Source organism: Alternaria rosae (genome assembly GCF_020736505.1).
Source record: "Alternaria rosae strain MPI-PUGE-AT-0040 chromosome Unknown BKA58scaffold_10, whole genome shotgun sequence".
Taxonomy (NCBI): Eukaryota; Fungi; Ascomycota; class Dothideomycetes; order Pleosporales; family Pleosporaceae; genus Alternaria; species Alternaria rosae.
In genome coordinates, this window is record NW_025763579.1 from 1,272,463 (window position 1) to 1,285,659 (window position 13,197).

Consider the following 13,197-nt stretch of genomic DNA (forward strand, 5'->3'; position numbering starts at 1 on the left):
GGGATGATGTGTAGATATAGAAGACGCGATCCGAGCCCTAGGCGGGAATGCCTTGCGCCTAGCTTGACGGCCATTGAGGTATGCGCATGATGAATCCGCACGTTAAGCAAGTTTTTTAGGCGTTTGGCATTGCTCAAGATGAGATAAGTGAGAGAATCCCCAAAGGAAAGCGCAGTTGCACGCGCTCCCTCCCCCTCACTAGCGCGTCTATGAGGGGCAATCGCGGGGCACCAATCTACGCAGCAGCAGTCTCAACACCAAACACCGTCGCATACAAACCCAACTCCCCACACACAACCGACACAATGTTCAAGAAAGAGTAAGCTCTATTACGCGTCGCTAAATAGAGAGAGGGACTGACAAGAGCCCAGCATAACCTCGGGCGCAAAATCAAAGGTCAAATCTAGCGCCCAACGCGCCATCCGCTCAAAAGTGCTGGAGGAATATCCGAGATTAGAACCGTATATTGAGGATATATTGCCCAAGAAGGAGCAATTAGATCTGGTCAAGCTGTACATCCCATCCCCTACCCCCAGACTCCACCCTTTCCATATTCCACGAGAAAGTAGATTGCTAACGATGGACATGACAACAGACCCGACCGCGTATCCCTCTACACCCTCCACTCCACCCCCCTCTTCTTCCAACACATGGACGACGCCCTCCTCCCGCACCTAACCCTCGTACACAAATACCCGTTCGCCTTCCACCGCCTACGCATCGACCGGGGCGCCATCCGCTTCGTCCTCTCCGGCGCCACGTTAATGGCGCCCGGTCTAACATCCCCGGGCGGCCGCTTACCAGGACCAGAACTGAGTGATGATGATAAAGAGGTGTATGGAGCAGAGGATCTGAAGGAGGGCGAGGTGGTGGTTATTGAGGCGGAGGGAAAGGAGACGGCGTGTATGGTTGGGGTGTTGAAGATGGGGACGGAAGAGATGAAGAAGGTTAAGAAGGGGCAGGCGTGTGAGGCGGGGCATTATTTGGGAGATGGGCTTTGGGGGTTGAAGTTGGATTGAAAGGGTACGGATGTCACAGGTTTGAGTGAGGATGATAGGGCCATGGCAGCGTACGGCTGGGGTCACACGAATAGAGACGAGACGAAATGGCTCATGATGAGGAGCTACTCGAGGCTCTGATCACAGACACGATATTACAGCTTATCTTGCCATATGCAAGATGGTTGTCGATCTCAACACGGGATCTCCATGAATACAAACGAAATTGAACATGGTATCATATTTCTAATCGTGAAGACTGCTCTCTAACATGACCAACGCTTATGCCAGTGGTTCACTGTGTGCAATCAGTTTGTAGCATCTTATTGCGGTGCACCTCGACCGGCGCCAGCACCACCACCTCCCATGAAGTTCCTGGCCCTGATATCCCGTTAGTCATGATCCCGTGTTTGAGCAAATCTTGAACTTACATCTCAGCCAAGTTGGGGTCGTTCATGAGATCCTGCATGTTAGGCATTCCTCCTCCGCTTCCACCGCCACCGCCACCGCCACCTCGACCTCCACCACCACCGAACTGTTGAGCCATCTCTGCTATCCTAGGGTTGTTCATGAGGTTGCTCATCATATCGGGGTTGCTCATGAGGTTCTGAGCCATCTGCCTCATCATCGGGTTCTGCATCAGGCCAGCAAGATCGGGCATACCGCCGCCTCCGCCGCCGCCACCACCGAGCATTCCAGCGAGGGCAGAGAGATCAGGCATGCCACCGCCGCCGCCGCCGCCCATACCGCCAGCTCCTCGAGCAGCGTCAGGAGCACCGACGTCACCACCCTCCTCTTCGACCTTCTTCTTGGCTGTCTCGTAGCCCCTGCGCATGACATCTGAGCCGCCGCCTTCTGCGTCCATGCCCGACTTGTATGCCTCCATGGCGCCCTTTGAGTCACCAAGAACGAACTTAGCGAGACCGAGACGCGACCAGGCCTTGGAGTAATTGGGGTCGGCAGCGACTGCCATCTCGGCGTCCTCCTTTGCGAGCTCGTGCTTGCCCTGGCCTGAGTATGCGGCGGCGCGGTTGGAGAGGTAGATGGGGTTGAGCGGAACGACTTCGAGGGCAGCGGTGTAGTGCTTGACAGCAGCATCGTAGTCCTTCTTCTTCATCGCCTCGTTGCCCAGTCCCTTTAGTCTCTCGGCTTCATCCTTGTTTGGCCCGCCTGGTCCTGACCCGGCGGCAGGTGTCTGTGGCGTTGCTGGTCGAGCCTCCTTTGCCGACGAAGATCCCTCAGTTGTGGCGGTTGTCTTGCCCTTGAGCTTTTCGTAGACGTTGTAAATTGCGAGCAGGTTCTGGTCGCCAATGGCGTCCTTCTTTGCGGCCTCATCCGCAGCGTCGACCTTGAAAGCTTCGGCGATACAGTTGGCGGCGACTTCGAGCTGTTCCGCGTCGTCGGGCGCTACGGAGCCGTCTGTCTGCGAGGTCTGGAGGAAGTCGAGGATGGCGAGCGCGAGGCGCTTCTTGGATTGGAAAGCCTGGCACTGTGAGTGATTGTTTACGTGCGCAGGTGGGGCAAACTTACCATGACGGCGTGATGTGTGTGTTCGAAGGGTCTCGCAAACTGGGTATTAGGTACGATGTAGTACGTTCCCTGGTAGCAAGCTTCTTGTGAACAGGTGTTCCGGTAGGTACAGGATTATGGTTGGTTACAAGTCTAAGATCAACGCATTGAAACTGGAAGCTTCCGTCGGTCAATTGGCGGGGCAGTCCGCCGCCAGGCCAGTGCCAAGCTACCACCACCAGCTTTGTAGTGTTCGCTATCAAACGTCGTTCCAACAGTGCATGTGAATTACTTGAATTTGAGATTCAACTGGCGTTATTCAAGCCATCAAGTGCTTTCATGTACACGTCTACTCTTACAGCCCACTACTATGTAACACATGCTAGAAGGTGAGATGGGTATCTACAAGTCTCTAATCGTCGCTCAATCCTTCCCAAGCGCCCTTGGGCTTTTCTTTCGGCCACAGCGAGCTAAACCATGATCCTTCTTTTGGTAGAGACAGGCTCTTTGCGCGCTCTTCAACCTCGCGATCTAACACAAACCTTCGCATGCGCTCAGCGATTCTCGGATCGAGCACCATCTCGTCTAGCCATACTCGCTCCTTGGTATCGCCTTCTTCGCGCTTTCGTGCTGTCTTGGACCAATCTGGCTCTTCGTGAGCGAGTAGTCGTTGTTGCTCCCACTGTGCTTGACTGTGTCCGTCTTCCTCGTTTGTGACAGACGCTTCGCCTGCAGTTTCGAAAGGTCGGTATGCACCAAGAACAGCGGCGGCGGTTTCCCTGCCAATCTCGTCCGCCGCTTGCCGCTTGTTCAGAAAACGGAACATGCGAATGGGGAAGTTAAAGAATCCAAGAAGGTGGGGGAGGGGTACTACGGCTGCAGGACCAAGTGCTTGTGGGCAGTTTTGAGAGAGTACGGCGTTGTGGTATTCGGTGGTTGAGATGAATGGTGGTGGTTGCTTCTTCTTCTTGGGTTTGTTCTCCTCTTCCTTTGGCTTCTCAGCGTCTTCCACTTTAGGGTTTTCGGGTGAAGCGGTAGGTGATGCATCGTCGGTCGTGGGCGGTGTCGTGCTGTCGGAGGGTGCTTCGGTTGACGCGGGCGTGGGTTCGATCGCAGCGACCGGTACATCTACAGTCGGTTCTAATGATGGCGGAGGGTCCAGAGGACCTAGCCAACCCTCATGTAGTCCGCGGACATATTCTTTCCATGTGTGTCTGCCAATAACGATGTCTCCTCCTGGTCCACTCCACGCGCTCACGCCTGCTCTTTGCCTTAGTCCTTCCAATTCCTCCTCAAGTCCTGGCTCCAATGGCTCATCAGTCACTTCACCCCTCTTCTTCCTCAACTTCCGTATCCGCTCTGCTAGTCCAGCTCTGACGTCTCCTTCCCTTCGGCCCTCGACCGCATCCCAATCTAACGCTGCTGCAACGAGAATGGGCTTGACGTATTCATGGAAATGATCGCGCGCGGGCACTATCCCATCCGCCGGCGGTGCAGACAGGAATATAGTAAGCCTCCTCGGCAGCTGGTGTACGTCCAACGGCTCGTGTGCAATGTGCTCCACAACCTTTGCCCACTTCTTCTGTATGCGCTTCTTCTGCCGACGATCATACATAACCGCAGCAGTCCAAGATCCAGTAATCGAGAGGAAAATCATCCAATTGCGCGACGGCAGCTTGAAGCGAAAGTTCGGCAGACCTGTAATTGTTAGTTGTGTTCCGCGTGAGATAGAAGAATCACGCACCCATCATTCTCCATACGGGATTCGGGGGCTTCTGGGGTTTGCTGGGCCCGGCAGAAGCCTCGCCAGCAGCTGAGGCTTTTGCATCCGGTTCGGCCATGCTGATGTGGGCGGCGATGGTGGTTGCGGTGTTGGTCGCGCGCCCCAAAAATTTCCTTGACTGCCTATCGGCGAGCACGGGAATGGATCGGAGCAGGCTAGTCATCACTCCCAACTACTTAACTTAGCGAGTGATGGTCCCCACCTCTGCCCCTCACCCCTCAGTGGAATTATTGGAACATTGAACCACTTTTTGCATGTCCACTTCTGGAGCGCGCACCAAGGTATTATACGATAAAATTCGAGATTTTGCCATCAAATCACCTTCGGGTAATGCGATAACACCTCACGGTGGTAAGTTCTGCCTTACTAAGCGCATGTGTTCCATATGCTAACTCTACCTCTCAGGTATGGTCTAGTGGTATGACGTCGCGTTGTGGCTGGCGGACACTTTGTGTCCCGATCCAGATCCGCGCCAGCCTGGGTTCGAGTACGTTCTTTCCCAAACACATTGGTGGTCCTGAGACATCCTAACATGTCTACAGTTCCCAGTACCGCCAATCTTGCGACATTCTTTTTTGCCTTTTTGATAGGCTCCTTGACTACAGACTAATCGGCATTTTTTATTTTTATTTTTTGCCCTCTAAACGCTTGTTATAGAGGACTGTAACGCTGCACATATGTGCGTGCATGTATACCTTTACTTGGTTGAGTTGCCTGTTTTTATATTCGCTAGATAGAGAGTATGGCAGGGACTAGACAGCAGGATACTAGTCTCTATCTTCACAAACGTTGTTTGCATACCTCTTAGAACACCTTTAAAACTCACGAAGAGACATGATTGTTCTAGAATCTCAAAAACATTAAGTTTAAGGATGTATCGTGTCCAGATGCTCGTTGATGTCAAACTCTGCTATCCTAACATTGCAAATCGGACAGTCGACAAGTAACTTCTTCTGTACGACCGGACCATGCTCCTCATCTCGCGGCCGTTTCTGGCCAGCGCTGGAGGATGTACGTGTGGATGAACGAAGAACATCTTCCACAACTGCGGACGCGACACTTGGCCCATCGTTCGAAGACTTGGTCGAGGTTTCATCCTCATCACCAATGATGATGGGCGAATCAGAAGTCCTACCCTCCACCTTGACATCCTTCTTGATCCAGCTATCCAGTTTATTCTTCTGCCGTCCCGCACGCTCCTTGGTACTCATAGCCTCCAACTGTTTCTTAGTTGGCGCCGGTTCCTGGATCTTGTGATATGTGCCCCCACACTCGGCCTGATGTCTCGAGTACCACGTGTCACCCTTGCCAGGAGCTCGGTTCATGCTCCGCTTGACGAGGCCAAAGTACGGCGGCTGGCTTCTGCAAGGTCCATCACACTGCCAGACGTGGGTGCGGTAGCTGTCGACTTCATCGTGGAAGGTGTGATATATGGTGACTTCATAGTTGCCGTGGTTATTCACGGCGTCGGCAAGCAGCTGGAAGCCAACCCCATGTCCAGTACCGTCGTCCCCGCGCGAGTGCTTCCACGATGTGGTGATGAAGAAGTAGGCATGGATAGCCTCGTGCAGCAGTGTGTTGATGGTGTCCGATCGAGGACGATACTGCAGCAGTGGTGTCGACAGCTTCAGACGAATGCGCGTGAACTTGTTGGTCTTAGGATCCCTGGAGAGTTCGCAAATGCCAGCGCACTGGATCTATTGTTAGCCGGTGTTTGACACGGCAGTCTAGAAGCGGGTGGGGCAACGGTCCGGAGACACGAGGGCGGCTTCAGAAGTCGTGGATGAGACGCGTGGAAAGCAAATTGTGACGCGCAAAGAAAACCTACCAGAGTCAAACGCGGCGACCAGATGACTTCGACACGTGGGAGGAGGAGCTTGCGGAAGTAGAGGACGTTGTACAAGGCGAACAGTTCGTGGATGTCGACAAAGGGCTCGTCGTTGTGCAGGATGGCGTTGACGCTCTTCAGGGCATCGTCTTGCTCAGGGGACAGCGGCTGCAGGGTCGCAACGGCCGCCAATGCAGCATCCTCGTCGGTAACGGGCATGGCACATGCGAAACATAGTCGACGATTAGGCGGGCGTGTTTAGCAGGCCAGGCGGGCCAGGGTCTGTGGATTAAGGGAGATCGCCATGGATGTCTGTTTCGGGTGCCGTGTGGCTCGTAGGGCTGCAATGCATGTGCACAAAACCGCCCTAGTGCGTGGGGATGATTGTTCGACACCACCAAGTGTCGTGACTTGGCTGTGCCGGTGCCCCTTGCGCCTTCGTAATTAGGACTGTCCGCCGAGTGCTTTGTCTGCCCCTGACGCCGTGGGAATTTTGGCCGTCTTTGCTTTCTCACACATACAAAGAAGCGTGGGGCGACATATCTAGGCCTCGCTGTATGACGCACTGCCTCTCCACTTATTGCATAGTAGCAACCGATGCACGCGAACAAGACGTCGACCTCGCATAACGTATACGCACTTGCATTCCGATTCCGACGTCCCCTTTCCCGTGCATTCACCCACACGGTTATACGAATGGGCGTGCTCATAGTCTCGCTCGACAAACATGGCGGCAATCGATCCCCCCCGAGCGGTTGACTTGGTCCGCACGGCGTCCCAGAGCTCCACCATATCGAACCCACGAAACCGCAGCATACAGCGCATGCGGCCCTCGAAGCGCAGCTCCAACACGTCGCTCAGCCGCAGTCGCAGCAGAGCGCCCTCACCCGAAGTCGACACCAAGAGCCTCACATCCTTCCCTTCACTGTCGCCTAGCCCGGAGGCGTCGCCGGCACAGTCGCGCGTCAATGGCTGGTTCCGCTCCACACCAGCGCCCGAAGACTGCCTTAAGAATGCTGAGAGTAGAACTGTTGCATCGCCCGACACAGTCAAGGCAATTCCCCCGCCGGATCTCAAGAACACAACACCTACGACTACCGTCAGGAAGGTCACCAAGTCGACACAGCAGATAGTGGGCAGTCTGGTAGCTTCCTCGTCTGCCAAAGACCGGACGGCTCTCTTTGACGATACGCCTACCGAGTCGGCCAAGGTGCCCGGAAACCTCCATTTTGCGAGCGACGACAACATACAGGATGCGCTGCGACAGACGGGCGCTGTGGCGCTGGTCAAGCAACTCGCTGGCGACCTGGCACAGCGCGATGCGCAAATCACGGCCCTGCGGAGACGAGCCGAGGAGCGCGAGCGCATGCTGAGGAAGATGCTGCAGGAGTGCGAGGTATCCAACATGGACATTGAGAACCGGCTGCGCGAGTTGGAGAAGAGCAAGGATCCAGGCAATGGCCTCACCAAGACGAGGACGAGGGGCGACAGCGCAGCGACTGGATTGCACCCCGACGACCCCATGGAGGACAGACTCGCTAGGGCTATGGAAGACGAATTAGCTGAGCACCCCGATGCTCTGGGCATGGACACGGGCACCTCAGCGCCTCAGGCAGAAGTCATGTCCATCAACTCGGTTACGTCGGACGCGCCACGCGACACATCCAAACCAAACTGGAAGACGTACATTTGGGCTGGGACGAGCAAGAAGAGCAGCCGAGCACCGTCCGTAGCGAGCATGGTGGACAGAGAAGCCGAGACTCTGGGGCATACCCGGTCGCGCGCATCTAGTGGAGCAAAGCCACCTCGGAAAGCCCTCGCGAGCGATCTCTTCGTCCCTCCAGCTGGGGCTGTACCTGCATTGCGTCGACTCAACAGCTCAGACCATGCCACAGACTCGGCACGTAGATCTTCGTCGACATCGCTAGCAAGCTGGGCGTTGAAAATGGTAGCAGGAAACAACGCTGCAAACCCCAACAAGGCTAACACAGTGCGAGGCCGTAAATCCGCTGCTTCGAGTACTGTCGACCGTGCGCCATCCATGGACTCAACCAAGACGGCACAATCCGCAAAGTCATCGCTCGCCAGCACCCAAAGACGAGGTCGCGCTTTGGGCCCCAATGGAACAATCAAAAGTACGGCGCTAGAACAGCCCAAGAATGTGTCGAATAGTCTCGGTCCGACTCCGCCTGTCCGTGGAATGAGCAATCTTGGGCCTGTAGAAATGGACCGAATCCTGCCTGAAGACTCACGACCACCGACGCTAGTACAGCAACACAACAGGTTCATCGGCAGCAGCGAGTATTTAACCGATAGATTCGGCTTCATCTATGACCAGCGTCGCAAGAAGAGACAGAGTGAGGCGGCAGCTGAGCTGATCAAGCAAAAGCGAAGTAGCAATGTGGAGTCACTCGGCGATGGCAGGACTGCACTCAACAATTTGGCCTTGGACGAGGAGCATGAGCATGCAGGCTCTGCTCCTGCTGACCAAAACGATGGCACCACACGCCCGTCCAGTTCCGACTCCGATAATCACCAGAATCAGCCAGCCAGTAAGACCTGGGTTGACTACCTGAAGCTAGCCACGCATCCAACTGAACTACTCTCACACACTCCATCTGCGGCGCCCATCACCACGGTAGAGTCTGCAGAAGGTGAGGTCTCAAACTTCAAGATTGGCAACAACCAAATTACATTGATGAAGCGAGGATCCACACCAGCGGCGAGTGTCAACCCAGAGCCGTCGCCATCTCGCATCGTCTCAGGCAATGCAGAACTTTCCGCCACCACCACTTCGCCAGGCCCGTCGACCCCGATCAGCCAGTATCCGCCACAGATCGACCCAGTGCAGTCCCTACTAGAGCAAATGAGCGAGCTGCACGACAATCTCCAAAGAGAGAGGACTGTGAAGTGGAACGACTTTCTGCGTAAAGTGCGTGCACAGAACAAGCGTGAAGGAGATGTCGCCAGCACCGGCGAGAACGGCAAAAGCAACGCAATGCCCGAGCAGTTCCTTGCCGATGGCGAACTGGTGGGCATCGCGGGCTTGGGAAACAAGGGCAAAATCGGACGTGCCAAGTGGCAGGAGTTCCGTCGTCTTGTTCTCGGTGGGATCCCAGTCAACATGAGAGCCGCAATCTGGGCTGAGGGGAGCGGTGCGCTGCATCTGCGCATGCCAGGCTACTACGAAGATCTTGTGAACAATGGCGAAGACGACCCTACCATTGCGACCCAGATCCAAATGGACATCACCCGCACACTTACCGACAACATCTTTTTCCGCACCGGTCCCGGCGTACAGAAGCTGCAGGAGGTACTCCTCGCCTACTCCCGCCGCAACCCCGAAGTTGGCTACTGTCAAGGCATGAACCTAATCACCGCATGTCTCCTACTCATCATGCCCACCCCCGAAGACGCATTCTGGGTCCTAACCGCCATGATCGAAGAAATCCTCCCGCAACACTACTACGATCAACATCTCCTCACCTCACGCGCCGACCAATCCGTCCTCCGCTCCTACGTCAGCGAAATCCTTCCCCGTCTCTCCTCCCATCTCGACGAACTAGAAATCGAGCTGGAGGCGCTAACCTTCCAATGGTTCCTCTCCGTCTTCACCGACTGCCTCTCCGCCGAAGCGCTCTTCCGCGTCTGGGACGTCGTCCTATGTATGCACGACGGCTCGACTTTTCTGTTTCAAATCGCACTTGCGTTGCTGAAATTGAACGAGAAAGCGTTGTTGCAGTGTGATACTCCGGCTGGTGTGTATCATTATATCAACCACCAAATGACCAACCACGCCATCAGCATCGACGGCCTAATCCAAGCCTCCGACGCCCTCGGCAAGGTCATCAAGAGGAAAGACGTCGAGGACCGCCGCGCCAAAGCCGTTGCGCATGAAGAAGAACTCATGCGCCAGCGTGAGGAAGCGAGGCAGGAGCGTGCGAGGAAGAGAGCTAGTAAGCTTTCGGAGGATACGGGTTCCGCGCCGTTGCCGACGCAGATAGAGGAGGATGCGAAGAGCCTGTCGGCTAGTCTGGATGCTGAGTTATCGATGCAGACGAGTCCTATGGCGACGCCATTGAGTAGCGCGACGCAACGGTCCGAGGAAGAGGAGGATGCAGATTATATGAATCAGAGTCTGGAATTGACGAATCGCACGCCGATGCCTATGGACGAGGAGTTCATGTGGCGTGGCTAAAAAATGAGTCGGATGAGAGAGGCGACACGACATCTTTCCTTTGTTCCGTACATACTTGCATCGCTGGAGTTAGGGATTACTGAGCCGGGTATCATCGTTCCTTTTCATCAATATACCCCATCGCCGCTGGAGCCTGCCGTTGTAAATTGGATTGGATTGGATTGGATAGTTTAAAACAATGGACTCCCCCTTCTCTCTCTCTGCCTCTGCCTCTGTCTGTCTTTTCTTCTTACCGTGCATTCGTGTCTGTCGCCGAGGTACTGTATGGACGGCTGGGCTCAAACACTCATTTGCATAGTCTGCGGATATACTTGTATCCCGCCGACCTAGAACAAGAAACAAAAGCTCTGTTAAGATTTATCCAAACCACTCAAAAGGCGTAGCGTACGTAAACTCACTGCGATGTTTAGACTCTACTTCAGTATTTCTGATACCGCATTCAGCGCCATCGAGTCTACAATGATTCAGGAATTTTCAGTCTCCCGCCCAAGGCATACTTTGCATAGTGGGACTTGTAATGTCCCATTGGTAGGTTTATCAAACAGCGGACTTCTGAGAGTCTTCGTCATGTTTAGTAATGCAGCCTTTGAAGTATGTCGTTGCTACTTGCTCAATATCAGCAAGACTTTCCATTTAGTGTTGCTTGTCAAGTGTTGTTATTGCGGCTATCATATCACTGCGAAGCTGATACGTTACATGATTAGGTTGGGAAACGACGGCTATGCTGAGGTCAGGTTGGGAAATGAAGAGTGTGTTGAGGAAACACATGTGGATATATTGTTGTCATGCATCTTCCACCACATTCAAGTTGCTACTGACTTATCACTTTTCCGTCTGTGGCTTTTCGCTTCCACTCGTCAGCCACACACATGCTGCACTGTCCTTCCAAATGTTCGGCGGCCACCTAACTTGACCCAAGCTGGCTAGTATAGAGCGTGTCTTTGTTGACATTGCAACTACATTTGGTACATATAGCCGGCGCAGGAGATCGACCGCCGATGGGAGGACAGCTATCCTCATCATCTTCCTCATCCGCACCTTCATCATCATCCAGCAGGCTCACAGTGCGTCCTCTCAGGCCACGCTTCTTGTTGCCCTTTTTAGTCACCCCGGTCTTGACGTGCCCTTGTTGGCGGCGCTGGAAGGGAGGCGTGTTCTGTTTGTGGAAAACCTCTTCAACTATCATCCTCAAGGAAGAAGTAGTTTCCGCTCAGCTTCTGTTCCTGGTCAAGCTGGGACTTGTCCTTGTTGATACGGGGACGGAAGGAGTTGGGGTCACGGCGGAAGGTGACATCCAGGTTCTTCAGGAAAGAGTTGCAGCCAGTGAGGAGAGACTCCGGCTTGTTGGCGCGAGCGTTGACAGCAGGTTGGCCGTCAAAGACAATGACACGGTCAGCAAGGTAGGTAGCCATGATGAAATCGTGCTCGACGACGAAAGCAGTCTTCTTGGAGTGCATAATGAAGCGCTTGATGACACGGGATGCGACAATACGCTGTTCAGAATCGAGGTAAGCACTAGGCTCATCAATGAGGTAGATATCAGCTGGCATGCCGAGGGCCAATACGATAGCGACACGCTGCAATTCACCACCGGAGAGGTTCTGCACTTCCTGGTCGATGAAGTCGTCCATCTTGAGTGGCTTGTAGACATCGGTCTGAAATTGAGGGCTGAGGAAAGCGGTCTTGATCTTCTTGAAGAAGAGCTGGCGAACGGTACCCTGGAACCTGGGAGTGATGGTCTGGGGCTTCATGCTGATGCTCATCTTGGGAATCTTGGTGTCGCCATCGGGCTGCAGAGCGCCGGCAAGCATCTTACAGAAAGTGGTCTTTCCGGTACCGTTCTCACCCATCATGACGATGATCTCAGAGTCAGTAAAGGAACCAGTCTCGATGTTGAGTTCAAAGCCTCCGAGGGTCTTCTTCATGCTGGGGTAGCTGTAGCCACGGTTGTGGTCAACCATGTATTCGTCGCCAGCCTCTGCAATGCGGAACTGCAGCGATTCCTCACGGAAACGCAAGTTTTCGGTGGGAATGTTACCATCCAAGAAGATGTTGATACCTTCACGGACGGATGCTGGCAGTGTGACGACACCGTAGACGGCGGGCTTTCCGTAGAGAACGCAGATGAAGTCGGAAAGGTAGTCGAGGACGGACAAATCGTGCTCGACGACAATGACATAGTCATCGGGGCGGAGCAGACTGCGGATCTTGCGGGCGGCAGCGAGACGCTGCTTGACATCCAAGAAGGAAGACGGCTCGTCAAACATGTACACATCGGCCTTTTGGACGCAGACAAGCGCGATGGCGAAACGCTGCAGTTCTCCACCAGAGAGTTGTCCAATGTCACGGTCGAAGATGTGTCGCAGCTCAAGCTCGTCAATCATCTCGTCGAGGTTCTCCATCTGGGCGCGGGCGCCGATGAGCTTGCCGACGGTGCGGTCGGTCGACTTGATAGCCTTGGGAAGTTGGTCGACATATTGGGGCTTGACGACGGCCTTGAGGTTGTCTTCCAGGACCTTTGTGAAGTAGTCTGCGCGTTGTTAGCCAGTGCTTTCTTTGTCCAGAAATCGGTGTCTTACTCTGGAGTTCAGAACCACGGAAGTACTTCAGGATCTCCTCCCAGTCTGGCGGGTTGTCGTAGCGACCGAGGTTGGGCTTAAGCTTGCCACTGAGAATCTTCAGCGCTGTACTCTTGCCGATACCGTTTGTTCCAACGAGACCCAAGACCTGGCCCGGACGGGGCATAGGCAGCCTGTGTAGCTTGAAGCTGTTCGCCGAGTATCGGTGGGTGACCTGGGTCTCGAGGTTGGTGGGTAAGTTGATGATGTTGATGGCGTCGAAGGGGCATTTCTTGGGACAGATACCGCATCCAATGCAGAGG

The 13,197-nt window shown here is 54.4% G+C and overlaps 6 protein-coding genes across 6 annotated transcripts; 2 read left to right on the forward strand and 4 right to left on the reverse strand.

The window, feature by feature from the left end:
• The first annotated feature begins 131 nt into the window (after positions 1-131).
• BKA58DRAFT_392782 (translation machinery-associated protein 20) lies at positions 132-1,232 on the forward strand. The gene is made up of 3 exons (XM_046171031.1): positions 132-319; positions 372-512; positions 596-1,232. Exons 1-3 carry the CDS (start codon positions 210-212, stop codon positions 1,017-1,019), a joined length of 675 nt encoding a protein of 224 aa, XP_046021512.1. The 5' UTR covers positions 132-209; the 3' UTR covers positions 1,020-1,232.
• On the reverse strand, positions 1,233-2,715 carry BKA58DRAFT_392784 (small glutamine-rich tetratricopeptide repeat-containing protein A). The gene is made up of 2 exons (XM_046171032.1): positions 2,529-2,715; positions 1,233-2,481 (listed from the first exon to the last, which is right to left on the reverse strand). The coding sequence occupies exons 1-2, from the start codon at positions 2,529-2,531 to the stop codon at positions 1,426-1,428; spliced, it is 1,059 nt and encodes a 352-aa protein (XP_046021513.1). The 5' UTR covers positions 2,532-2,715; the 3' UTR covers positions 1,233-1,425.
• A 204-nt stretch (positions 2,716-2,919) lies between these two features.
• On the reverse strand, positions 2,920-4,348 carry BKA58DRAFT_323024 (mitochondrial import inner membrane translocase subunit Tim54; the record flags this gene model as incomplete). Its single annotated transcript, XM_046167891.1, has 2 exons — positions 2,920-4,205; positions 4,252-4,348. 2 exons carry the CDS (start codon positions 4,346-4,348, stop codon positions 2,920-2,922), a joined length of 1,383 nt encoding a protein of 460 aa, XP_046021514.1.
• Positions 4,349-4,990: 642 nt separating this feature from the next.
• On the reverse strand, positions 4,991-6,591 carry BKA58DRAFT_46155 (SprT-like family-domain-containing protein). Its single transcript, XM_046174807.1, has 2 exons — positions 6,119-6,591; positions 4,991-5,981 (listed from the first exon to the last, which is right to left on the reverse strand). Exons 1-2 carry the CDS (start codon positions 6,335-6,337, stop codon positions 5,157-5,159), a joined length of 1,044 nt encoding a protein of 347 aa, XP_046021515.1. The 5' UTR covers positions 6,338-6,591; the 3' UTR covers positions 4,991-5,156.
• Positions 6,349-10,743, forward strand: BKA58DRAFT_46167 (rab-GTPase-TBC domain-containing protein). Its single transcript, XM_046174812.1, has one exon. It carries the CDS (start codon positions 6,846-6,848, stop codon positions 10,314-10,316), a length of 3,471 nt encoding a protein of 1,156 aa, XP_046021516.1. The 5' UTR covers positions 6,349-6,845; the 3' UTR covers positions 10,317-10,743.
• Positions 10,744-11,491: 748 nt separating this feature from the next.
• Positions 11,492-13,061, reverse strand: BKA58DRAFT_323262 (hemin import ATP-binding protein hmuV; the record flags this gene model as incomplete). Its single annotated transcript, XM_046167904.1, has 2 exons — positions 11,492-12,846; positions 12,896-13,061. 2 exons carry the CDS (start codon positions 13,059-13,061, stop codon positions 11,492-11,494), a joined length of 1,521 nt encoding a protein of 506 aa, XP_046021517.1.
• Between the last annotated feature and the right edge of the window lie 136 nt (positions 13,062-13,197).

What these genes read in the sequence shown, in the direction of transcription:
- BKA58DRAFT_392782 (XM_046171031.1), top strand. Translation starts at nt 210, where the DNA reads ATGAGGGGCAATCGCGGGGCACCAATCTACGCAGCAGCAGTCTCAACA. An exon ending in GACACAATGTTCAAGAAAGA is followed by an intron (nt 320 to 371) that starts GTAAGCTCTATT and finishes ACAAGAGCCCAG; the next exon opens with CATAACCTCGGGCGCAAAAT. An exon ending in CAATTAGATCTGGTCAAGCT is followed by an intron (nt 513 to 595) that starts GTACATCCCATC and finishes ACATGACAACAG; the next exon opens with ACCCGACCGCGTATCCCTCT.
- BKA58DRAFT_46155 (XM_046174807.1), bottom strand. Translation starts at nt 6,337, where the DNA reads ATGCCCGTTACCGACGAGGATGCTGCATTGGCGGCCGTTGCGACCCTG. An exon ending in GGTCGCCGCGTTTGACTCTG is followed by an intron (nt 5,982 to 6,118) that starts GTAGGTTTTCTT and finishes CAATAGATCCAG; the next exon opens with TGCGCTGGCATTTGCGAACT.
- BKA58DRAFT_46167 (XM_046174812.1), top strand. Translation starts at nt 6,846, where the DNA reads ATGGCGGCAATCGATCCCCCCCGAGCGGTTGACTTGGTCCGCACGGCG.